The sequence below is a fragment of the Cavia porcellus genome, unplaced genomic scaffold (genome assembly GCF_034190915.1).
Source record: "Cavia porcellus strain 051 isolate PalLab524CR breed Dunkin Hartley unplaced genomic scaffold, mCavPor4.1 scaffold_25, whole genome shotgun sequence".
NCBI lineage: Eukaryota > Metazoa > Chordata > Mammalia > Rodentia > Caviidae > Cavia > Cavia porcellus.
Genome location: NW_026947508.1, coordinates 36,693,831 through 36,719,463, shown reverse-complemented (window position 1 = coordinate 36,719,463; position 25,633 = coordinate 36,693,831). Strand labels below are relative to the sequence as shown.

Sequence of the window (25,633 nt, the reverse complement as noted above, 5' to 3'; positions counted from 1 at the left end):
GCAGGGGCCTGAATGCTCACAGCAGCATGGGCTACAAGTGAAGGTTTATGGAATGCATGGAGGTCTCCCCCACAGCCCTGGGCCTGGGGCTCCCAACAGGACATGAAGAATTCCCTCACAGGTTGTCCTGCTGTGTCCTCCACCTACCCTCTGAGGCAAGGGGTTCCAGAGCACCTCCAGCAGCAGCTTCTCTTCAGCTGGCCCTGAGACCCTGAGACGTCAGTCTGTTACCACTGAACAGTGTGCTGGACTGTCTTGATCACGGGACCCCTGGCTTAGTGAACTTCCATGGGTCCTTTTGCTCTGAAGCATTAGGTCTAAACCTGATTCTTTTACATTCTGTATAAAGGCAGTGACTGCTCTGGGGCCGCCTCAAGGCCCACGAGAGTCCCCCACATCTGTTAGACTCAGCAGTCAAGTAGGCTTCCTCAGCATGAGGACCAGTCTCTGCTCATCTGACACCCAGGGCCTTTACACATGCTTTCTTCTCACCAGCATGCACCACTTTTGCCCTGACTCTCTTCTGAAGACTTGCCAGATTTCTGGAGTCCTTCCTCACTGCTACTTAGCTGAGCTTCTCCAACCTTCTGTCTTCCAGGTGCCCCGTATGCCAGTCTCTTTTCCCATGACTCTTTATCTACCTCTGGCCCCCAACCTAGCCTGCACCTATGTTCTTGATGGGAAGAGGGAAGGCTGAGGGTTACCACTATGTTCACCCTGGCCTATGTCCACCTGGGTCCTCACCTCCAGTACTCCTCACTGGGGCTGGTCCTCTTCAGGGTGTGGTTCAACAGGTGGGAAAAGTTGCCGGACAAGTCGTTTGGCCGGGAGCCATTGGTGAGGTTGGAGGCGTCCAGCACCCCGGCACAGTCAGGAGTGTTCCAAGGGTTATTGCAGTAGGCCCAGGGCAGCACAGGTGTCATGGATGAGAAGAAGTAGTAGAAGGCGATGGAGATGACCACATTGTAATAGATGCCGATATACGTGGACACCACCATCATGCCATAGCCTACACCTGGGGAGGGAAGGAAGGGGCCACTGTGAGCTGCTGGGGAGGAACTTCACACATCCGGTGGAGGGAGGTGAGGTTGACAATTTCTAAGGCCTGTGGGGCAGGCTTTGATGGAAGGCCATGTAAGGGACAGGTCAAGCCCTTGATAGGGGCAAGTAGGGGCCAACGGAGTTTTGTGTACACACCTGGCAGGAGGGGAGGCTTCAGGCCAAGTAAACATGGATCCCAGCATGGGTTTGACCATTGATGTGGAGCTTCGGGTCAGCACCCAGGCTCCGCAGGGGATGACGGTGTTTATACAGATGGTCTCTAGAGGCTCGTGTGCATGCGTGTGTGTGAAAGTACACCCCCTAGGCCTCACCTTTGAACATGGGACTGATCTTCCAGACTCCCAGGCAGCCCTGGCTTGCAAACTGGCCGAAGGAGAGCTCCATGAAGAAGAGTGGGATCCCACAGAATACCAGCATGATGAAGTAGGGGAACATGAAGGCTCCTGGTGGAGGGAGAAGCCAGGCTCAGGAAAGGCACGGGAATCCCGCCTTGGGCTCCTGCTCAGAATCCAAGGGCAACACTTTTGTGATTGGGTTGGGTTAGAATGGGGCCATGCCAGCGTTGAGCAGAGCCTGGGTTTGAGGCACACACCTTAATCTATTTTTGAACCTGACAGAAGTCCTCAGGTAGTCTGCTCTGAGCCAAATCCAGCCCCAGAGCTAGAGGGTAAGATTTGATAATTTAACTGATTGATTGCACAAGCATAAGTCATTGGGATCATTAAATATCTTTGAAGCATTTTGAGAACAGGCTGTTAAAATATGGGGCGAACATGAGGGAATGCTGGGAAGCTGGGGTGCTTTTCTCTATCTCTTCTCACACCAAGGAAGCAGGCTGGCAGGGACAGGCCCAAACACCAGGCTGCCGGGGTGAGAGAACATTGTCTGCACCTTAGGCAAAGGTGCCTATGCCAGTGATGGGGCGAGGAAGACCAGGGCCAGAGGCCAGCCTCTGTCTACAACAGGGTCTGTGCCAGGGAAAGAGTGGTCAGGGCCCTGATGGGTGGGCTCTACTCAAGTGGGTGGTCCCTGCCCTGTGCCCGCTGGGTACCTCCCCCGTTGCGATAGCAGAGGTATGGAAAGCGCCAGACATTGCCCAGGCCTACGGCATAGCCCACGCTCGTCAGTACAAACTCGATCTGGTTGCCCCAGTTGCCCCGTGTGAGTTTCTGGTCCCTCTTGGTGGCCTCGCTGGGCACAGCACCATTCTGTAGGGACAGGAGAGAAGCTACCATCAGCAAGGCATTAGTGTTTAGTGTCTGACCCTCTGAACCTCCCCAGCAGGGACCCCACGGGCCCTCCAAATCCCCCTCCTAGGACTTGTCCTCTGCTGGCAACAGCTGCAGACAGGCCTGGCAGAAGAGGGGAGAAGGGAGGAGCAGCTGCCAGAGGGTGCCAAGCAGAACCTCCTGCACTGGCCCCCAGCATGCTGTGCCAGGTGTATCAGCCCACCTGAAGAGCTGCTGCCAACATCCGGAGGGAGAGCACTGAAGAGGGAATTAGAGTGGAGAGCCCCCAGCTCCTCTAAAATCTCCCTTCTCCCCTCAGGGTAAGGATCTGGGAGCAGCTGAGCCTCATACCAAGCAGCCAAGTCAGGCTGGGCACAAAGGGGCCTGTGTCCAGACAGCCCCCCCCACCCGCTGCCTACCACATCGCCAGGCTGAGCACGCTGCCCATGGGCAAGCAGTGGCTAGACCCTTCCTCCAGCTGAAGGCTTCTTCCTGGGGCACAGGGTGGGCAGCGCTGGGGGGACAGGGTGGGTGAGCAGCTGAGCCGGGCCAGACCTGGGGAGGGCATTGTGGGACTCAGGAAGAGAGCCCAGTGGAGCTGCTATATTGCTCATGACTGCAGAGGGAGTCCTGGAGAAGCTGGCTTGGGGTGCTGGGCCATGAGTTGATTGAGGAGGCCAGAGCTGTAGGTACCATGCTAGACTTTGAGGACAAACCCTGCTGGGGAGCCAGAGGGAATAGTTCCAGAGAAAGGTGGCAGGGCAAAGGGTCTCTGAACTATGAGAGGGATCAAGATGTCTGCAGAAGGCAGGGTATACAGGTCGAAGGTGGAGGTCACAGGGACTGAGGCGGACAGCCCCATCTGGAGTCCTAACCTCAGAGTTTGACCTGGCTCTGTAGGTCCCTTAATAAGTGTGACCATAGCCTTTTCTGAGGCCCTCCCTTCCCCTTCCATAGTAAAGAGGAAATAAGAGACCCTAAGTCAGAGCCGGAGGGACCCAGGAATTTTACTAAGGAGATACAGGGAAACTGAGAGCCATCAGCAGAGAAATACACTCAGAAAGCACTACAGGGCCAGAAACAGCCTCCCAGAGATGGGCTGTGCCCTAAGAGGAATGGGAAAGGGGGTCTAGGAAGACACTGGATCAGGGATACAGTGAGGTAGCCTCTGATAGACCACAGCAACTCTCAGCACTGCCAGGCTCTGACACTGACAATATGACTGAGCTCACTGATCTCCAGCATCTTCTGGAAAGATCCATTTAGGAACAGACCCCTAATGCCGGGCAGATGGGTGCTGCAGCACAGACATCTTTGTGGATTACCATCCTGTGCCCTTGATCCAGCACTTCCCTGACAGCCCGGCTGTCATCTTGTCTGCACATACCCAGGGCAAACTGGCACGCGGCAGATGTCTGCATTCAACATTCATCCAGCAGCAGAGATTTACAAACTTCCTACTATGTGCCGGGCAGTAGCAATTCAGCCAGTAACAAAGCAGAGAGCACCTGACTGTTTGAAGCTAGACGTCTAGTGGCAGAGAAAGCCATCAATAGAGAAAACACAAATAATTTTATATGTAACCATAAAGGGGATTTCCTCAAGGTCACAAGAGTATGAACAGAGAATGAAGTGGGAGGGCAGGGCAAGGTGAAGAGACTCGGTACTGTGGTTCTGAGAGGCCTCTGTGACATGCATGCCACTCCAGGATCTTGCCTGGGTACGTTGCCACCCCCAGGACCTTCCTTACATTGGAAGTAACAATACCACAGGGCCAGGGGACTATTTTGCAGAAGATGTGAGGCCTGCTTAGGGTGGTTTACCCATTCCCAAACAAATATCAGCCAAATAGGGCTCCTATATGTTGGCCTTACAATAACACTTCTATTCTGTCCCTGGCTTGTTTACTGAGGGGCACAATGCGGGATTGTAGTAGCCCTAGAGTAGGGTCACAGGGCAGTGGTTACAGCTGTAAAGGGACAACAGAGGATCTAGGATGGCTCCATGGTCAGTGAGAGCAGGCCCCTGGAGAAACCCAGCTGGGCGAAGTTTAATATGCAAGCCTCTCTCCTGGCCCGGCTGCAGGAAGGACAGATCCTATGCTCACCAACCAAGTGCAGGAGGACTAGACTTGGATCTTTGAGGTTCACTCTTCCTGATATGGAGGGGAGCAGAGGGTGGTGATTCTCCAAGCCACGTGCCATAGGCAGTTGCCTGTCAGTTCTTGAGAGCCAGCCACTGCCCTGCTAATGTGCAGCACACCGCTGAGCTGTGTGCTAAGTGGTTCGGCTACACACAGTGCAAGAAGAAAGTTGGGTACCCAGGACAAGAGCTGCAATGGGTGGGTGACTAGGCTGGCCGTGGGCTCAGCGACCAGGCTTTGGCAGGAAGTTCCTTATCGTATCAGAGGTTTGCTGAATGCAAGAACCCCTGTAGAAGCCTCGTTCATCTTCTACCAGGCCCTGAATCTTCGCACTGAGTTGCCCTGACTGTGGAACCCTGCTATGTCTTCCATTTTGGTGAAACATATTCAGACTCCTTGGCTGGCGGTCTTGGCTCTCAGTGGTGGATAGAGCAAGTCCACCTTCCTCTCGGCAAACAAGAGGAAAGAATCTCCGAAGTGCTTCTTTCTGCAGAGCCTCCCCGCCCCTTTTTTGAGACAGGGTCTTTTCATGTAATTGAGGCTAGCCTCAAATGTGTGGCAATGTGTTTTACTCTCCTAAGTGCCAGGATTACAGGTGTGCCCTACCATGTCTGATTGGATGTTCTGATTATCTTCCTTGTCTAGTTCTCTGGGGATTCTTTCTTCCCTGGGCAGCTAAACCTTATTCAATGCTGTATAGCTTTTTACCCCCCTTGTACCATCATTCCTATTCTAGCATTCATTTTTCCTGATCTGTTAGGTAGACAGCTGTGTCACTGATTTAACTCTCCCTGAAATGTGCATCAGCTTTGAAAGGCCTGCAAGAGGAACCCTTTGTGCTGAGCTCAAGGCTTCTCTCATCCACTGTTACCCTGTCTGTCCTCTTCTAATTTCTCTCACTCACCTGCTCTTAATTTGATGGGAACAAAACCATTATGGCTGATTCTCTCTAGGTTGACTTCCTCTTCACCAGGTATTCTGATTCCCTTGTCTGTGCCCCTCTGCACACCCCAAGCCACCCCGAGAGACCACAGCTGGCACAAAGCAGCCCCCACTCAGAACTGCCATGGGCCTGATGGGCGGGATGGTTCTGCCCAGACTGAGCATCACAGAGGTGGAGCCCCCCTTCTGCAGCTGAGAGAGGAGAGCTCCTATCCACCCCTGCCATGTTCCTTGACCCTTGACGCCATGAAGGCCTCAGCATCTACTCCTGCACCAGGACTGTGGTCTTTCTGGGGTTAAACAGCACCCCCCTCACTGCCCAACTCCTGGTCTCTTTTCGGCTGGATGAACCAGACTGAGCAGAGTCACTTACATAATTCCTTTACATAGCCCTCTGTTGGGCTTATTTGCTGCCCTGGATGAGCTTCTGGAATTAAGGCTGTTTAGCTCAGAACACAGAATCTGAATCCCCCACTGCTGTGCCCTGGGTGTGGCTGAGGTAGGATGGTCGGGGCAGAAGGTTAGAGCCCAGGTGTCCCCAGAGCCTGCTCCTCTATTAGTCTGGGGAGAATCATGGCACTATGGGTACCCCAACATCTCTACCTAGAAACCAGGGCACAGACAAGATGCCCACCACAGACCTGGTAGACTCAGGGCTAGGCAGCCTTCCAGGCCTACCAGTATGCCTGCAATTCCCAACTTCAGAATTTCCCGTGTTTCTTATTAGTTCCCACTAGCTTTCTAGATTATTTTTCAGAAATTGTGCTTTTTTTCTAATTATAAAAGTATAACAAGCTTATCACAAAGAAGATTTTGGAGGGCTGGGGGTATAGCTAGTGGCATGGAGCCTGCCCGGCAAGCACAAGGTCCTGAGTTTGATTTCTGCTAACAACAACAACAAAACAAACAAAGATTTTGGGAAGTACAGAAAAACATAAAGAGAGTCCCATGGCCAGGTTTGTAATGAAAACTAGCAAGAGGAGGACACTCACTTCTCTCCACGCCGCGGACGCAGAGGCACAGCCTTCTACGCTGGACTGAGGATTCCCGCCCTCCTAGGTCAGCATACTGGGGATATTTTGTGAATTGCAACTTCCTCCTCTGCTCTCAGCAGAAGAGAAGGAGGAATCCTGGAGCCGCCCTGGTGGAGTGGCCCCTCTGGGATCAGCAGGCTTCCTTTTTTATTTTATTTTATTTTTTAGGCTTCTTGTTTGGGACTCTCCAGTCTCTTAGATTGCTCATGGGATAAAGCTTTGTCCAAGACAAACTTCATGGAGGAGAATGGGCGAGACCTCACATCCCATGCTGACTCTGAGTCAAATCAGATCACAGGCAACTTTTTCTGAGCACCAGTGGGGACCTCAGGCAGAACAGCCATTACAGTTCCTCCTGCTGCCTCAGAAGACCCCGTGGTCACCCCATGATAGCAGCCTTTTGGTTCTTGTTCCCCCAAGTTCTCTTCCTTCAGGCCAGGGGCCAGGCTGGGCCACAGGCAGCTCCTGTGTAACAATGAGAGAGCCTTCTTTCCTTCACCCGTGTGACACTGAGTGGGGCCAGAAAGACTCAGGCTTAGCCCCAATTTCTGACCTCAGTCATCTGGACACAGGACAGTCTAGGGCTAGGGCTGGAGCAAAGCTACCCGTGGTTGGTACAGTTCCTAGGACTCTAAGTACCCAAGGAAAAACTCAGAGGCACTCTGGGCCCCTCCTGGGTTCCAGGTACCTGCAGAGTCCAGGCCTTCATGTGGCAGGTAGAACAACAGAGGATGTTCCTTGTGCTAGTTTGTCACAGTGCATTGACCAGAAGAGAGAGTGACCTGCTAATTTTGTGGGCAGCAGACACAAGGTTGACCCCCTGGGCACAGCAAGTTCCAGTCCAGATCCTGGGGAGAGGGGTGGGCCCAGTGCACAGCCTCACCTTCCGCCCACAGATGCCTAGCAGCCTGAGAGACTTCAGGAACAGCTCTGCTCTACACAGAGACAGCTGTGGGTGGCCTCTGCCCCTGTCAGTTGGCTTCAAGTGGCATTGACCCTAGCAGTCCTGACCTTTGAGGTCACTTTTCCCAAACCCAACCCATATTACTTTGGAGGACATTCCCCCTCTTGCTTTTGGGAGGTCAAGCCAGGGCATTGTACAGGTGACAAGAGTGATCTTTGCAGTCCTTCACTCTCACTGCTGGCAGCACATTGTGCCTGACACCCCTGCCCATCCTCGACTTCCAGGATGAGGACACTCAGCTCCCACTCGCTGAAGCATTTGCTCTGGACACTGACACTGACAAACCTTCCACGGGGTCTCCTCCCAGTGGAGGTTCTTGCCCCATCCTCTTCCCCCACCCCTCCCAGAGTCCATGTGCCACACTCCCTGCCCCTCACCCATCCTCCCCATAGGAGTAACTGCCGTGGCACAGACAATGAGGCTGTATTGATTAGTACAATTCCTGGGCACCTCCGGCCCGTCTCCCCGGGAGCTGCGACAATGCAGCTTTGATACTCAGAGCAGATTCTCAGCAGGTCTTTGGGCTGGGGGAGTCCTCACAGCCTCCCTTGCCTCCCCCGCACCCCACCACACAGCTAACTCTTCCTGCACTCCTTTGCACAGTGACAACTTTCTGGGTCACTTTTGCTGGTGTCTGTCTCAAGTGCTGGCTCTGCCTGCCCCTCCCTGGCACAGACCACTGTAGCCCCTCTCCTCAAAGCCAGCCCAGCCTCCACGCCCGCCTGGCACCAGAGAGAGGGCTCAGCCTTCTAGAAGGTGACTGACCTGTTCTGGGGAAGAAGGGGCCACAGGTCCGCGAGCCGCCGCCATCCCTGGGCAAGCCCTCAGAGCAAGCGCAGCTCATTCACACCTCTGCCAGCTCCAGAGCGACACTGACACATCCCCTGCCTCTCCCACTGCCCGGCTGGGCAGCATCAATTACTTTCACCTCATCTCCTCCCCAAGCTCTGCCTTCCCCTCCCTGACCCTCCCCCTCCGGCCAGTCCCCATGCAGCCCAGCGTGTGTGCGCGCTCCAGAGCTGGAGAATGAGGCATGGGGTTTGTTGTAGTTTTCCCTTGTTCCCAGCAAGTTACTACAACACAACACACACACACACACACACACACACACACACACACACACACACAGAGTGGGGCAGAGCACCGGAATGAGTAAGAGATGGCTCGTGCACCTTCCAGAGCTGGCTTCAGGGCATGGATGCTACTGAACCTGAGGCACTGGGTAGGCACCTGGGTGACAGGCTTTGTCCCATCTGGCCCTGGAGATGGGGTAGGAAGACAGAAGGCATGGTCCATAGGGCACTACCAAAGATTCTCAGACTACCTAGGGCAGTATTGGCTTAGAAACATGGGTCCTCGGGCTGCCTTTGTCCTTGAGGAGTCAGGAACCCCCGCAACCCTCCAAAATGACCAGGTGTCCTTAAGGATAAGTCTGACCATGCAAGAAAGCTCTGACATAGAGAACTGCCCTGCTGCCTGTCTGAAGGAAGATAGCATTAGCTGAGATACACCAGAATCCAGACAAATGGGGGGGGGCACAAAATAAGGACCACTGGAGATGTATACTGAGGAACTCGGGGAGCACAGGTGGGGAGTGCTGCATGTGCTGGGAGACCCTGGCAGCATCTTATGGAAGATGGGCTGTCAGTTGGGCCCATCCACATCTTCTCTGAGGCCACACTCCCTGGGAAGACCTTAGTTGGCACCTAAGCACCATAATCAGAGGTTAGGAAGGTGGGTATTAGATTTTTGGTCCCAGAAAGAAGCAGCTCTCTGGAAACGGATAAGAAGCTAGAAGCTGTGATACAGAGCAGGATCTTAGCAAATATCTGTCAAGCAGAGGTATACATAAATTCTAGTATAAGGATAACTTTCCTGTGAGTTTGAAAGTGTGGCTCCTTAGGAAATATCGTCTAAGGCAAGGTGTCATTTAAAAAAATGCCACAGGTTTTGGAGTCAGACAGGTCTGTGTTCAAACCCCAGCTCTGCCAGTCTTTTACCGTATATAATCTTAGGTATGTCTTCCACTATATATAATCTTAACTATCTGGTCTCAGTTTCTATACCTCTAAAATGGGAATAACATCCACCAGTCTGAATGTTGTGAGAGTTAGTAATAATACTGGTAGACAATAGATACTAAGTGTTTCCTGTGGGCCAGGTTCTGTCCTAAGCACTTCACACGCATGACCTCACCGAGCCCTTCCAACAGCCTCAGAGGTGGGTTGGTGGGGGTGGGCCTTGGCTCAGCAGTTTCCTAAGCATGGCTCAGACCCCACCGACTCAGCTGCTCACCAGGCCAGCCTCACGCAATCGGGTCTCCAGACATACTCCCCTGACTTCCTGTGCCACAGACTGCTCCAAGAAGGTTGGGTCACCCATGATGCCAAATGCTCTCTTCCACCCAGGGTGGGCTCTGGGCTCTGGCTGCCATGGCCTGGGCTGAGTGCCCAGAACAGGCAGCCCTGGCTGGATGGCTTTCCCTGGCTCTGGCTATGGGGACAGGAGGCGGCAGCATCCCAGCTGGGCCCTGGCCGTAATGAGGCCTCATTAGTGGGATCCAGCTGCTCCAGCCCCACTTAGAGGTGGACCCCCCGGTTCCAGCCGCTGACTTTTCTTAATAAGAGTGGGCAAGCTTCCAGAAGGACCAGAAGTCTAGGGACTTTATTGTCCCCTGTGGCTCAAGAGGGAAGGTCCTGCTGAGCTAGAACTGAAGAGTGCTGGGGACAGGAGAGGGCTAGGGGAAGCTGGGTATGGGATGGCAGCTGCAGGGCTGAGCAGGTAGGCCAGTGAAAAGACAGGATTCTAGGGCCAGAGAAGAAGCCTGAGGGACATGGACTTTTTCTCTGGATCTCAATATTCTACTTCATGAGTGAAGTGCATCTGCATGGCTAGGACCCACATAAGCCTACTGCCTAGGCTGCCCTGGCCAGGAGAGCACATTTTTTGCATCGGCCTTATACAAGTGTGTGCCCACAGTTCACTGGTCCTGGAGAGAACCTACTGTGTCAAACCCTGTATCAGGACCTAAGGTAGCAGAGCACTCGCTATGTGGCCAGTTTGATGCTGGAAGAACACATACTATGTGCCAGGTCTGTGATAAGAGAGTGCACACTGTGTGAAGTCCAAAGCTAAAAGAGCTCTCACTGCATGTCAACCTCATACCAAATGAACCCGTGGGGTACACCGGATCCCATACTAGGTGAGTGCCCTGTCTATTTTAAATTCCGTGCCAGGAAAGGACCCAAGGCATCCTATCTTGAGCTAGCACCATGCTGGATGAATGCCCACTGGGTGGCAGCTCTATACTAAGGGAGTGCCCAACACATGCCAAGTCTGTACTAGCTGAGCATTTGCCACCTGCTGAGACTTGTGCTGAGTGCCCAGGGCCAACGGGTCCTTTACCAAGGGAGTGCCAAACCCTGTGCTTGGTGACATCCCAATGTGTGCCAAGCCACTACTAGTTGAGTACTTGCTACATGCCAAGACTGGATTGAGTGAGCACCCACTGTGTGCCAGGTCCTGAGACAAGAGGGATCCAAATCCTCAAGTCAAAGCATAAAAGACAGGTTAGGGCAGGGCAGGGCAGGCCCAGGTGCCTGCAGATGCTTCTGGGATTTAGATGCTTGGGCACCCCAGGACCTTGGTGCCAGAGTGACTCTGCTTTTATTCATCACAAAGCTTCCTAGTAGCAGAAGCAATCAATATGTTCAAAGGCCAAAAAGGAGACCGAAGAGACTCACCATGAGGAAGGACCTAGAAAAGCCCAGGCTGGGAACTTGGTGTGAGGTGACAGGGTTAGAGCTGAGCCAGTGCGAGCTCTCATGCCTCCTGCCCTGGGTTGCCCTCCTCTAGCTCCTGTCCTTTGAGATTGAGGCAGCCCCATTTTACATGTGTTCAGAGGCTTTCGGTCTCCACGGAAGGACCATTCTACCCACCCCTGGTGCCCCCAAGCATCCCAGCTGCTCCCAGGCTTGGAGGTACCCTGGCCAGCTGGGTTCTTGCATGGCCCTGTCCTAGGAGCTGCTGAGGCGTGAGGGAGGCAGCTGAGCTGGCCTGGCAGCGACCATCTGGGCTGGGAGTGGGGGGAGGGACACGTGCGGCAAGCATGTGGGCCTGGGCACGTGCTGGGAAGTGGCTTGCTTTTCCGCAGGCATCTATGAGACAGCCCCACAGAAGCTCCAAGGACGACATGGAATGTCGGTTGACATTGAAGAGACCTGCTGGCACATGCCCTCACACCCAAACCTCGGATAGAGAGCTGCAGAAATGAAGACCCCATGCTAAAGGGCAGCTCCCACCTCTACATATCAGCGCAACAACAGAACCACGGAAGCCACAGAACACTGGGAAGATCCAGGTCACCAGTTTACAGGCACATCCCTCCTTGTCCTCTCTTTTGACCTACCATGGTATCCAAAGAAGGAGCATATCAGAAAGGAAAATTGCCTCAGTCCCTTCCCCTTAGGAAGACACAAAAATCCTTAAATGCTGACTTAGCTCCTGGGGTAGTGAGCAGAGATGGGGCTTGGCAGGGGCTTCCTGTCTGTTGCCCCTCAGAGGCTGTATCCTAGAGACAAGCTTTGAATGGAGGCGGTTCAGCTCAAAACTGCGACCCAAGAATAGCGTAGCTCAAGGTCATCAGCAAAACTGAAAAAGAGGCAGGAATAGAATCTCCAAGCAACCACTGGGGGTGCCCATGGGACAGATGCTTTGAGCCTCAAATGCAGCAGTGGGCAGAAGCCAAAGGGCAGAGAGCAGAGAGGAAAGCCAGCCCCAGCTATCTTTAGGCACTCTCTGATGCTGGGAATGGGAGTCCCAAGGCAGTGCTGCCTTCGCCAGATAGGCCGGCCAGCTGGGCCAGCAGAGCTCCTTCCAGGCTGGGACCCTTAGCTGCAGCAGGGATTGTGGGACCTTGTGACTCATGCTCACCATGTGGCCACGTGGGTCCCCATCTCTTCTGTCTCCCTGCCCCAGCTCCTCCAAGGTCACTTCAGAGAAAAGCAGCCATGAAGTACTAAAGGATCTATTGGGTTTCACAGGCCCAGAATCTCCATGGTAGGAAAGGGCAGAGCCATACCCCACTTCCTTCTCAGGCCCATGGCAATTTTAAGACTTCTCAGGGAAAGTTGGGGCCCTGTTTGAGTGCTAACACAGGATCTGCTGCAGCCAGTGGTCAGGCCTGAGACCTCCACCTGTACCCGTTTCTGTACTCTCAGATTTCAAGGTGACCCAGGAACATTTTCAGAAGCTTGGTTTATCCAGACCTGTCCCCAGTAGGAGGCGCCACTCCCCAGCAGGCCTGATGAATTGACCCTGAGGTCAATTCATTAGGCATGGAGGACCTAAACCCAAAAGAGAACTCCCCAGTGTCTTTCCTGATACCATTCCTCTAGCTCAGGTATGTGGAAATCTTTGGTGGGAGATAGGGTGAGCTTTAGGGAGGGTTCAGCAGAGGCCTGAGCCAATCAGCCCCTAATTGAAGGAAGAAAAATAGAAGGTATAGATGGGGGGAAACTGCGGAGGAAGGGGTTGTCTTCAGTCTCTGGCTTCCTCCCTTGGCAGCTTCCCAGGTTGGATTGTCGTCTAGGCAAGATCCCAAGAGAAAAAAAGATAACCACAGCCTTTAGGGTAGGATCTCCTGGTTCCTGTGGGATTAACCTCCATTAATGAGTTTTGCTCCCTCAAAAACCTTAATCAGACATTTGTTTTTCAAAGGACCTTACCACTATGTTTGCTGTGCTCTGAATCAGGGGTAAAGGAAGGGCCAGGCTGGAGAAGGGGAGGAGGGAGGTTTTCTTGGAGGCCTCAGGAGAGGATTTGAACAAAATGTTGTGTTATTCTTTGGAGCAAGAAGGAGCCAGAGAAGTAGAGAAAAACAAGACAAGGCAGTAGACTGGGGGCTCTGGAGTCCCAGCATGTAATGAACGTGTCCTGTGGCGCAGCGCCTGGTGGGTATAGGGGACCAAGGTGTGCATGTGTCACAACCCAGCAGGATAAGATATGTCCTCTCCAAGGGACTTCTTGTGACCTCCTGTCCATCGACAGGCTTTCACCAAGTCTGTGGGAGACCCTTGCCAGCTGTGGCACTGTCTAAGCAGCTGGGTGAGGAGCTGCCTGCCTGAGCCTGGTGTACCCCTGGTCCTTGGGAGCCCCGGGAGAGCTGACACCTGTCCCCATGGAGCCCTCTAGGCCCTCTTGTCATAGTAAGCTCCTAGTAGGAGGTCCCAGGGAACAGCGTGTGTGACACCCCTTTCTCCCTGCAATCTGCCCCCTGTACTCACCAACATCCCTTTGGCACCTTTTCCTACCATGGTGGCAGTAGGTTGGGGGCTCTGGAGTCCCAGAACACACTCACAGGCTCTGCTTCCAGCACCTTTCAGACCACAGACCTCAAGAGCTGTGGAGAGAACAGAGAGTGAGGTGTGGCCTTGATCCGGGAGCCCTGCACCACAAGTTGCAGGCTCTTATACCCTCCCTGGCTCACTAGCCGACCAGGCCATTCGGTATGCTGCTCCTTCTGGATGACCCTGAGGAATAACCCCTTCCTAGCTCTCTCCCAATGCTTCCCCTGGAACTCTTATTCTCCAGGCTTCCTGCCCCAATGGGCAATGGTCTATTTTTGACTCTACAGATGCCCAATCCTATAGAAGATAAAAAATGAACACAGAACTGGGATGGGGTCCAAGACCTTCCTTGTCTGTGTGAATGGCTGCAACCTTTCCCCAGGGGAAATGGACTTGGATCAACTCACTCTCCCACCTCAGCCCAGCCAGGCAGTACCCGCCCACCTGGTACCACTCTGCCTGGGCTCTGGGCCTGCTGCTATGGCCCTCACTGGCCCCAAGCAGCCAGACACAGCAGGTGTCTAGTCATGCCTCCTTGCATTCCTTGTGGCTGCCCGTGGTTTTATGACACTTTCCCTCAAGTGCACAAGATGAAATATAGCAAGTACTCTAGGACTGAGCTTAAATGTCACCTTCCCTCTTTAGGTAACCCTCCTGACACTTACTTTCCCCATCAGAAGGAACTACTTTCTCCTTTCTGGTTCACAGCAGGCTTCACTGGAGCCCTTACCTCATATTACACTTGTTTGCTCTCATCAGGAGCTCCTGAAAGGCTCACAGCTGGGTTTCCTCTACCTCTGTACCCTGCACCTAGCCCAGTGTTGCCCAGTAAGAGGAGTTGGCTGAGTTGAATTGTGGAGAATGGCAGGGGCCAACCTTAGGTTTGAGGTGGGATCTTGTAGGACAAATCTGAGCTATGTGGAGCAGGTGAGCTGGTGGTGTTGGGGGTAGACACGTCCTGCATTGTAGGTTTCATGTCAGATGTGGATAGAAGAGGGTAAGTCTCTGACAGGCCTCGGAGGGGCCTCAACCTTCAGAGAGACTTAAAAAGACTCTTATGGGAGGAAAAGCTTGGGGAAGGTAGATGAGGAAGTTCAACTTAGAGAGGAGGTGGCTCTGTCTCTGAGATCTCCCCTGAATAGGAAGGGGCAGACTCCACTGAGAAGGCTACTGCCTCACCCACAGCCTCCTGTCTGCCCCACCCCACAGCCATAAGGGCTACCTCTCACCTATAGGAAGTCATTGGAAGTGGGGTCACTGGAGGTGAGTGAAGGAATTCTTTGCTTATGCAAATCAGCTCTGCTCTGACTTCCTCATGCCCTTGCACTGACCACCTGGTCTCAGGACAGGGGTAGGGAGGGGAAGCGGCCTTAACTCTTTGCTTTTGTCTCCAACTCAGGCTAGCCTCTGCTGTGTCCTAAAAGGGTGTGGCTCATGGCTTTGGTCTTCTAGTGGCAGTCTGAAGGGGCAGTTATGTCTTTCAGAAAGGGATCACAGCCAGACTTGGTGGTGAACACCTGTATTCCCAGCACTTGGGAGGCTGGCGCAGGACAACCGCTGTGAGTTTGAGACCAGCCTGGGCTACAGAGTGATTCCAAGGCAGCCTGAAACCACACAGTGAGGCCCCATCTCAAAAAACACACAAAAAAAGGGAGAGATAATACCCTTGTCCTCTGTGCTCACACCACCCCTTCTCAGCTATAAACTCCAGACCTGATTTCCATAAAGCTGCCTCTGTTCAGCCAAGGCAAAAAAATAAAAATAGCAATAGTTATAGTAATAACAGCAGGTGGCATTATAAAGCCACTTCACCGCTAAAAATTATCCAGTGAGTAAAATGAGAACACTGTCCTGGGACTTCAGCTACAGAGTGTTCTCACCCAGGCTATCCTAGTTTTTCCCATACCTTCCAGTTGGAGAAGACCAACCCAGAGAAGCCACATGCCTCACCTGTGAGGGCTTAAGTGAGCTTTTTAGGTGGGACATCTCTGACTGCAGGACCCATCTGTATCCATGCAGTCACTGGTGTCTTTTCTGGGCCACAGGTGTAGTCTCTGCCCTCAGGTAGTTTATAGATCATCAGGGGACAGGATTGCCATGTGGCTGGACCAGGAAAATTATGTGTAGAGCCTTGCTATTCCTCCTGCTAAGTGGTCCCATCCATCCATTCAAAAAATATCAGCTGGAGGCTGGGCTTTTACTCAGTGGTAAAGTGCTTGTCTGGAATGCATGAGACCTTGGGTTCAATCTCCACCATCAAAAACCACAAAAATACCAGTGGAGTGCCAGGCCAAGTTCTAGGTGTAACAGGAATAACACCCTAGAGGTCCTAGAGCTGTTTCTAACCCATATATGAGCTGCCATTGACAAGTAGAGGTGGGGGAGTTCGTGGTCAGTTTGGCATATGAAGACCTCAGGCCTTGGACTTGGGAGGCGTGGGCAGGATTTTGGCTTTCCTACTCTCCAGATATGTGTTTCTGAGCATTCTTTGTCTTCTTTGAGTCTCAGCTTTCTCAATTTAGATGATGGGACTAATAATTCCTCATAAATTCTGAAGTTTCTGCCTAATTTTTGTCTCTACTACAAGTCCTCCACATTTTCCTCCTCCCCAATCCATTAATCTTCCCAAAGCCCTAAAGCCCTGATTCTCTTCAATTGTTTTACACAGCCAACAGGATATGACCTAAATTGCTTAACAAGCATTTAAGGCCAGCCACAACTAGATTATTTTAGTCCACAAATATTTATTGCAGGTCTGCTCTGGGCCAAACCTGTGCTAGGAACCAAGAACTCAAAGGTCTCGGCACTCCTGCAGGTGATATAGGTTGGAGAAAAAAGAATGAAACTGATGATTCAAACTAAATAACTATAGAGATAAAGGTGAAGGGAAAAGGTCCCTTGATGAGACTCTACAGCAAGACTGAGAGTCAGGAAAGCTCCGAGGAAGTGATGTTTAGGGGTCAGATGAAGTTAGACAATTTGGCAAAAGTGAGGAAAGGACAGAAAATGCAACAATATTTGGGAAGGCTCTGAGGCTGGAGCTCAGATAGCCAGGGGGAAAACGAAGCAGACACAAGCAGAGCTAGGGTTTTGGGGTCCGGAATTTGGTTTCCATCCTGATGTGACGATGGTTTTCAAGCAGAGATCAACTTGGACGAGGTGATAGCTGGAATGTGTACTTTGAAAGACTCACCCTATACACAGCAGCAGGCCGGAGTGGAAGGGGTTTGGATCAGGAAAGTGATGATGGGCATGGAAAGGTGCACAGATCTGGTGGAACTTGGTGATGAACTGGACTTTTGGAGTGGTAATGAGGGCTAAGAAGGGGTCACTGGTTTCTGCTGGTGGAATGGGAGGAAGCTGGCAGTCCCAGGGACAAGAATGCTGGCGAAACTGCAGCTTTGGAGGTGGGCAGAGAGAGGGTAGGCACTGGGCCCTCCATGTAGTCTCACAGGCTGGTATCTTTCCTTGTCCCTGACAGGCACTGTCGGGTTGTACAATCTTAAGGGCATGTCTGGGTGAATCTCTGTGGTCCTCACTTGGATGATCTTTCTCTCTCTCTTCTTTTTTTTGTACTGAGGGACTGAACTCATGACCTCAGGCTTGCCAGACAGGCTCTTGTGCGCTGAGCTAAATCCCCAACCCCATGTGGTCCTCACTTGGGATGGAAGGTAATAGGCTCCTCCCGGCCCATGTGGGCATCTTATAGTTTGTAGGAAGATACAGCAGGAAGTAGTCTCCACTCGCTGCAATGGAGGGAGGGAACAGGTGGTGGGCACAGGAGAGGATATGTTCTATGAGAGCCTCGGCCAGTTACCTGTGACTACTTGTGCTCTGTGGGACAACTCCGCATTCACAGAGGGCTCCTGCTCTATGGCCTTGCTTTTGAATCGCTCTTGTCCCCATTTCCACCTGTATGCAGCCTACTATATTCCAAAACCTGTCCCAAGGCCATTATTCTCAAGAAACCTTTGTCAGTTCTCCCAGGGCGGTCAACTTTCCCACCATACCCCAAAAGGACACCGCACAATGATTAGTATGCTGGTCACAGGCACTGTCTGGGCATGTTTGCTTGTGTCCAAGTCTGGCTTTCCCACTAACTGGACAGGTCTTCTAGGACAGAGGTGAGATTCTTCTGTGTCCTCCAGCCACGCAGCTGGCTGCCGCAGTCCCGGCTAGGCCTAGTGAGGGGGGCGTTTCTCTGCGGTCCTCAGAAACATTGGGCATGCTCAGTGTTCCCCGTTAGTCTCCAGAACCAGACCCCTCACCCGGTACTCGCTAACCTCCTGTTGCCCCCTCACTTTGAGGATCTTTAACCTTTTAGATTCGTTTCTGCTTCCCGGCTTCTCGCCTCACACCCTTTATCTCCTAGTGGCTGCAACCTCAGGTTTGTGTCATTTAAGACATAAACCCGGCTTTGTAAGGGAGCTGTCAGAGAGCCGGGCCGAGGCTCCTTTAAGAGTGATAGCAGAGGCGTGGCCTGCAGGGAGCTTTTAAGTAAAGGCAGTCGGGCTGCTCTGAGGCCCAGGTCGGTCTACAGGGGTGCGGTCACCTTCAAAGCTGGGCACCGCCTGGGACATCCTCGTTCCTCGAAGCGGGACGCGTACGCTTTAATGGGGGCGCAAGGCCGGGCAGGGGGGGCGTTACATCAGCCACCACCACGTGTGGGCCTCTCGCAGAGGAGGCATCCCCGCCCCGGCCCCTGCCGTGGAAAAGTACCCGGGTGCCGAGAGCCCGCCCCCAGCCCCGCCCCTGGCCGGCCCGGGCCCGCCCGGCCCTCAGGCTCAGCACCCCCATGGGCGCGCCCCGCCTCCAGCCCCCGGCCTGGGCTGCTGGGTGCGGGGCGCCAGCTGGGGTGGGCGCCCTGGGGTCCTGGGCCTCCGGCCTCACCTGCGGCCTCCCGGCGAGCTCCGAAGGAGGGCTGCGGAGGGGAGGGCGCAGATGTCACCGAGGGCGGGATCCCCTAAGAATTCCCTGCCCGCAGCCCCCTTCTCAGAGCCGCAGCCCCGCAAGCCGTGGACAAAGGCGGCCCGAGGGCGCAGAGTCCCCCGCCCACAGGTCCTAGCCACCCGTGGACGCGCGGGAACCCGCAGCCGGCGGCGGGCGAGTGGGCGGGCAGATAACGAGGCCAGCGGCTGCAGCGGCCAGATAGGCACCGGGCCGGAGGCATGAGCGGGCGCACACCCAGCCCCGCAGGCCCCTCGCGGAGCCCCGGGCGCTCAGGCGCATCGCCCCGCACTCTGGTTCCGGCGCTATGCACGCAGCCCTGCGCCCGTTTTCTCCGAAGAACCGGCGTCTGCAAGCAGCTCCCCCATCTCGGAGCGTCCCCCACCTTCGCGCCTGCTTCAGCTCTTGGGTGATAGCGGTGACACCCAGACGCGCGCACCTACCCCGACCGTAGAGGCGAGACAGACAGACATCCCGGTGCGTGTGCCCACACTCTTAGCCACAGATGCCCGCGAGCACGCGCGATCACACACACACACGCCGCACACAGACAAGCATACGCTGGTCCTAGGGCTTAGCCCTGCGGTGCCACCGATGGCTCCAACCGACGGACCCAGGTGCGAGTCGCACGCACCTCCCCTGGCCCTCTTACCATGCTGCAGCCCCCGACCCAGGCGTGCTGGGTCCGCACAGCGGTGCGCCCAGGTGGCTTTCTTAAAGGGAAAGTTGCATCAGCCTCCCGAGGCTTGGTGCCGCCGTGAGCTCGCCCGCCCCTCGGCGCCTCCAGAGCTTGTTGTGTTTTGGTTTCGGGGAGGCGGGGGCTAAGAGTTTGGTGAAAGTTTGGAGAGTGAAGAAGGGTTGGGAGAGCTAGCCAAGCCCCTCCCTTCCTTGAACAACTCTCCTGGCCTCCCTCCCCTCCCTTCTCTTCCCTCCCCCTCCCCCTGTCCCATCCCCTCCCGCGTGCCGACTTCTCAGGCTCCTCCTACCGGGGAATAAAATTACGAGTCGCTCCAGTTTTCAAATCCTTGATCCCGACAAATCTAGAGACTGGAGCTCCGTAATGGAACCCCCTCTCAGCCGGTGGTCCCTGCCTCTCTGCCCTCTGGTTGAGCCCCTTGGAGGGAGTAGACGTTGTCCCCTTGGGCTAGGCTGGAATGAAGCCAAAAGGCCTGGGGAAACTTTGAGGGGTTTTGGCTGCTGTTAACCCGACAGGCCCCTGGCCCCTATCTCGATGCCCTCCGGCTGAGGTCCTTGGAGGGGGCAGATGTTGTCCCTTTGGGCTAGACTGGAATGAAGCCAAACGACTTGGGGAAAGTTTGTGGGGTTGGGGGTGCTGTTAGCCTGCCAGACTTTCAACCTTCTGAGCCTGTGTGTTTCCCCTACAAAGAAGTCAGAGCGAATTGTGCTCCCTTTGGAGCAGCGCTGCTGGAGACCATGGGAACAGCTTGGTAAGGCCTGGGTCCTACTCCTTGGAACTGGAGGACTGGTGACCCCTTTCTCCAGAAACCCTCTTGGGCAAAGGCTTATTCAGCCCTAACCTGGTGATAGTGCTGCGTGTTCGAAGTCTGGTCTCCTCCCTCCCTTGTGCATCATTACCTGGGTTCTAGTCCCACCTGAAGAAGTCTTTGCCCAAAAGTGCTTTGCTGACCTCAGTTTTCTCTCCTGAAAAGTAGACAGAGTGAATTAAAGAAACAATACAAGTGTATATCAAAGGCGTTGATCTAGGTTGGACAGCGATGCTGCCCTTTGGTCCCAAAGTACTGCCTCCCAGGAAAAGCAGAATGGAGGCTATTGGAAGAACTCATTGTTGGCTTACCTTGAGAAAGACCAGCTTTACGGGGAGGGGGTCAGTTAGTACTGTGTGCCAGTACTGAAATGTTGCTGCCTGCCCTGAACAAGACATCTGCTTACAGAAGGAACTAGTCTGGAGAGAGAGAGAGAGAGACTCCACTCTGTACCCTGAGTCCTCATCATTGTCTAGCCAGGAAACCATTTTTATTTTTTCTCCGGAAACAGCCTCCAAGAAGTTGGTACAAATGTGTCAAACTTGCCCAAGACCAATTGATGAGTGAGGTTCCACTTTATTAATTTATAATCAGAGATACTGAACAAGATAACAGGTGTCTGGGGCTGGGGATTTAGCTCAGCGGCATAAGCGCCTGCCTTGCAAGCAGGCAGTCGTGAGTTTGATTCCTGGTACCGATAAAAACGAAAAAGCCAAAAAAAAAAAATAAAAAATAAAAAGATAACAGGTGTCTGGCCCAGACACTTCCTGTGGTGTCTGTCACACACACACACACACACACACACACACACACACACACACACACACACATCCATCCACGGGGCAGGGCCAAACAGAGACTGCCCTCAGAACTCATGGATCTTTTCACACTGGGGACATTATCACAGCCATTCCTTTTTACTTCGTCCCCAAACCTTGCAGACATAGCATGCTTGAGAGTTATATTCTCTTACAAACCAACCGGAGCATTTGTGTGTGTGTGCACATGTGTATGTTCATGTGTACACCCACTTGCACACACCTCTACCTGAGCAGTCTGTTGTGTCTGCACCCTGACTCTGTGCCTGAGTAGGCACTTCTGGAAGAGTGGCCGGACTCCGCAGCAGGCCTGTGGTTGTGTGTGTCCGCAGCTTCTAAGACTGAACAGATCCCTTTGAGTCTCTCCCACTGGGACTTAATGCTCCCCACAAATTATTTCTGGTCTCTTCTTCCCTGCTTACTTCCTAGCTGGTCCAAAAGGACTCCCTCCCAGGAAAAGCAGAATGGAGGCTATTGGAAGAAGCCTCCAGAGGTAGGCGAGAGACAGACAAGAGTGTGAGCGGGGCAGGGAATCTAGAAGGTCAGGGTCTGGGCACTCAGGGTCTCTATCAGAAGGAAAGTTGGGACTCACTTGGGCCTGGAGGCAGCCTGGACTTCAGTCCATGAGGTGGGAAATAGAAGATTGCCTTTGAAGTGTCTGGGGAAGTTGCTGGCACTAACTTTGAAGTTTTTTGCTAGACTAACCATGACATAACACAAATATATTTGTATACACAGATTAGTGGATGTGTGTGCTTTACCCACCTGATTCATAAAGCACTTCAGACAGCCACACTAGGAATCCTGCGAGAGGCTTGTGAGAAAGGTTACGGTCTGAAAAGCCGTCCCCATGAGACAGGAACTAAAGGGCTGTTTTTTTCCAATCAGAACGCTGTCCCAGGGGAGGCAGGTCTGGGCCTAGCCGGGTGCCTGGCTGTGAATTCCCTGCCCAGGGCATTCAGCCCACAGGGTGGGAGGAGCGCAGGGAGGGAGGAGCACGGCAAGCCCTGGTCACTATAGGAGAGGCAGGAGATCAGACCTGGTGGGAACAGACATCCCACTGGCAGTGGCCTTCCTGGAGCTGGGCAACTGGAGGGCAGGCAGCTAGGTAGGCCCCACCTGCTGTGGGCCAGGGCGTGTCTCAGGAGCCTCCAATTACAACGCTATTTCCTGGGATGGCTACACCCAGCACCACATCCCCCAGGGCTGGCTGAGTTCCTCATTTGTCATCATTAGCCAGCGGGATCAAGTCCTCCGTGTTGGGACAGTCAGAGTAAGCTTAGATATGTGTCTGGCGACAAGAGGGAAAGTGCTGGACCCGAACCACTTCTGGAGGGCATTGTAGGAGCTGGGGGCACTGTCCTCTTTGATGGAGGAGAACTAAGCACCAGGCTGAGAAGTTGAGGGAGGGGTAGGCTTTGCTTTGAGTCAGAGCCTGGCCTGAGAAGTGGCCTCCCTCCTCTAGGAGGTCCAGCCTCGGTGGCTGGGAAGCCTCATTAAAGGTGTCTTTCCTGGCTTTTGTGCTCAAATTCTTTCTCTTTTGAACTTCTGGAACCTCGTGGCCAGTGTCTGATACCCTCCTTGTCCTGATCCAATGAAAGGCAGAGGCTTAGGTGAGTTCCAGATCCAAGGGTTGTCCCTGAGGCCCTCCCATGTCACTCTCAGGCCACCATTCTCCCTGCGAGCATAAACCAGTCAAGACTGAACCCCAGAGGCTCCAGATAAAATGTGCCCTGCAGACAGAAAGCACTGATTTTAGCTCTACTTAGGGGGCAGTTCCAATTTTTAGAGTGTCAGTGCCCAGATTCCTAAATACTTTAGAGCTCCCAAAGTCCAGAATTCCCAGTGCCAAGGGTGCCAGAGTTGCCAACACTGTAGAGAACTGAAAGCCCGAGGTTCCGGTACTCAGAGCTCCTAGTGCTCAGTGGCCAGAGGTCCTAATGCTCAGGTTTCTAACATCTGACTTTCAGAGTGCAAGTATACCAAGTCACTGGGAAAGAGGAAGGGATGGGTATGTATGACTGAGACTTCCTCCTTCAGGGACTGGTGTGATGGGTGGACATGACTGGAAGTAACCTGGGATGATGCTGGCAGGCGCAGTAGTTCTTCCATTCTGCTCAGATCCTATCTGAAGAGGTGGTCTGAGGAAGGGTGGCTTGTCCTTTGGGCCCAACCCAGTTGTGTAATTGTTTGTCCATGTACTCACCAAATACCTGTGAGTATCTACTATGTGCTAATATTTGTGCCCCTCTCCAGGAAGTCAACCATGAGAGAGGAGATGCTCCTGCTTTTCCACATGGATTGGTTGGCAGTGTGTCTGTGCTGGAGTGGTGTTTTGGGCATGTGGCCATTTGTGGTCTGTGTGTGGCCAACACCACGGCTATGTGAATGAGTGGCTACTGGGATGTGACAGTTTTGGTTTGAGGCTGTGAGCAGTGTCAGCAAGTTGGATGTGACCATCAGTCTGGCTGGGTCCATTTGTCTGGCTATCCTAACAATCTCTCCCGCCTCACTGCCCCACAAGGGATGGGATGTAAGACACCTCTTCTGCTTGGTCTCCAGCTACCACATTGCTGGTCTCCTTGTGGGGAGGGCAGAGCCACCGATAGTGGTGCCCTGTAGTGGGGTAGAGGTTTTTTCTGCTGTTTCTGCCCCGTTGGACCCAGAGCCTCTTTGAATTGGAAGGACAGGAAGAGGGGTGGCTATAAGTGGAGCAGCCAACACCAAAAATAGCTATCTGGCTTGGGGAGTATCCTGTGACACCACCCCTTGATCCCAGTCCAGCTTCTGACCTGGAGCCTGGTAGGGCTTTTTTCTGGGTCTACTTTCCCAACTCCTGGCTAGACTAGAAAGAGGGACAAAGCAGTGAAGTCACTACAGTAACGACATCATAGCGAGTTATGACATCCCAGGAGAGATGCCCCTGGTCTGGGAGGGAGGATGCTAGTCTGCTACCAGGTAGGTGGGGCTCCATCTGCTGGCAGCTCCCGCAGCTCCCAGCAGCCAGGACGGCAGGGCTGGGTAAGCTCCAAGGGAGGCCTTGCCTTATCTGCTCCCCACACATGTCTGATAAGCCTCTTACTGAGGCCCGGCCCAGGAGCAGGTGGGGAGCAGGCTGGAAGACGGAAGGCCAGCTGGGGCTGGCTGGGCTCCAGGGAGGATAGAGAGTGCTGGCAGAACCCCAAGAAGGGGAGTCAGGTGGAATGGTGCTGGGGTGTTGACCCAGAGCTAGGCTGCCTGCCTTGTTCCTCCAGGTCTCAACACAACACCCATGGAAAGCAGGCCTGGTTCCCTCCGTGTTCCTCACCTTGAGTATGATTAGCAGTGACCATCAATCCTGGTATTGTGTGAGGATTAGAGGATTTAACATGCGTGAAATGGTCACAGAAGGAAGCCTGGGGTAGGGGGAGTGCTCATCCTTGCTCCCAAAGGAGTATCTCCCCCATCACATGCCCGCCATTCCCAGTAGCACCCTGGGGTGGCTTGGAAACTATCTGGGGTTCCAGAGGCTTCCTAGCCTTGGACATATCTCTGTACCTACCCAGTCTGTGTTTGTCCCCGAATGCCCCAGGAATGCTGGCTTTTCCAGAATATTTTCTTCCAGCATCACCAGACACTTTGGAGCCATTAGTGCCCTCTAGTGACCAAAGCTGTATATGGCAGTTACAGCTGCATCCCAGGGCATATTGGGTCAGACAAGGTACGGGTCATGGGTCTGGATATTTTATGTCATCCTTACATCAGTTTTTGAGATCTAAATTTTTTTTTGTCTTTTTCCTTTTTTATCGGTACCGGGGATCGAATTCACGACTGCCTGCTTGCAAGGCAGGCGCTTATGCCGCTGAGCTAAATCCCCAGCCCCCATCCTTACATCAGTTTTACAGCGCAGCAATTATCTCCATTCTCTAAAACTAAGTGCAGGTGGGTTAAATAACTGAACAGCTAATCACCGAAAAAACTTGAACTTGAATGCAGGCTGACTTATCTCTAAAATCTGTACAATTGGCCTTGAGCAATGTGTAGAGACTGCTTAGGGCCACATGTGAATACCCTGTGGCCTGGCCCAGGAGAAGATGTTTTACGTGTGAGCCAGGCTGGTGGTTCAAGTGTTCCTAGGGCCCTTAACATCCTCCACTAAACTATCATATAGTAAGAATTGGTTTAGGGCATGATAGAGTTGAGTGTTGGCGGCTGGAACTTCTTGCATGGCTTTCTGGTTGCACTGCATGAGAGAACACTTCGGTATGGCTGTGCTTGCTGTATTATGTGAGATTAGCCAGAGTGTTAGGCATGTGATGGTTGTGAGGTTCTGTAGCTGGTGAGACTGTTTTGGGAAGGGATGGGAGGCCCTGAGTTCCCAAAAGCACTTGCTTTTTTGGTCTGCTCACCATGACACATATGATGGATGGCTCTGCATGCCTGACGCACTCCCATGGGCCTATCCCCGTCCTCATTCCCCCGCCCCGCCTTTTATTTTTCAAGGAAGTAAAGCAAATAGTACCACAGATGGAGCTGGTCTTCACTTTTTTCCATGAGATATTTGTGAAAGCATTTCACATGCCTTTGAGTGATAGCCAAAAAAAAGTGACACTGAAAAAGAAAAGTAAATATGGTTCTTCTAATTCTTTAATTTGAACATCGG

General features: G+C 53.3%; 1 protein-coding gene across 5 annotated transcripts in view; it reads right to left on the bottom strand.

Moving 5' to 3' along the window:
- Slc6a9 (solute carrier family 6 member 9) overlaps positions 1-19,522 on the bottom strand; it is a 30,662-nt gene extending 11,140 nt beyond the window's left edge. Inside the window, exons 1-5 of one of the 5 annotated variants that reach the window (XM_004999900.4) lie at positions 19,321-19,522; positions 13,659-13,774; positions 2,114-2,270; positions 1,374-1,505; positions 745-1,015 (exon numbers count right to left, since the gene is read on the bottom strand). In XM_004999900.4, the coding sequence (XP_004999957.1) occupies positions 745-1,015; positions 1,374-1,505; positions 2,114-2,270; positions 13,659-13,688 (590 nt within the window). In that variant the 5' untranslated portion in view covers positions 13,689-13,774; positions 19,321-19,522. Of the gene's footprint in view, positions 1-744; positions 1,016-1,373; positions 1,506-2,113; positions 2,271-8,139; positions 8,334-13,658; positions 13,775-19,111; positions 19,239-19,320 lie in introns of those variants that run through there. The other 4 variants (XM_004999901.4, XM_063236273.1, XM_003461882.5 and 1 more) reach the window with 4 other exon arrangements.
- Positions 19,523-25,633: the final 6,111 nt, after the last annotated feature.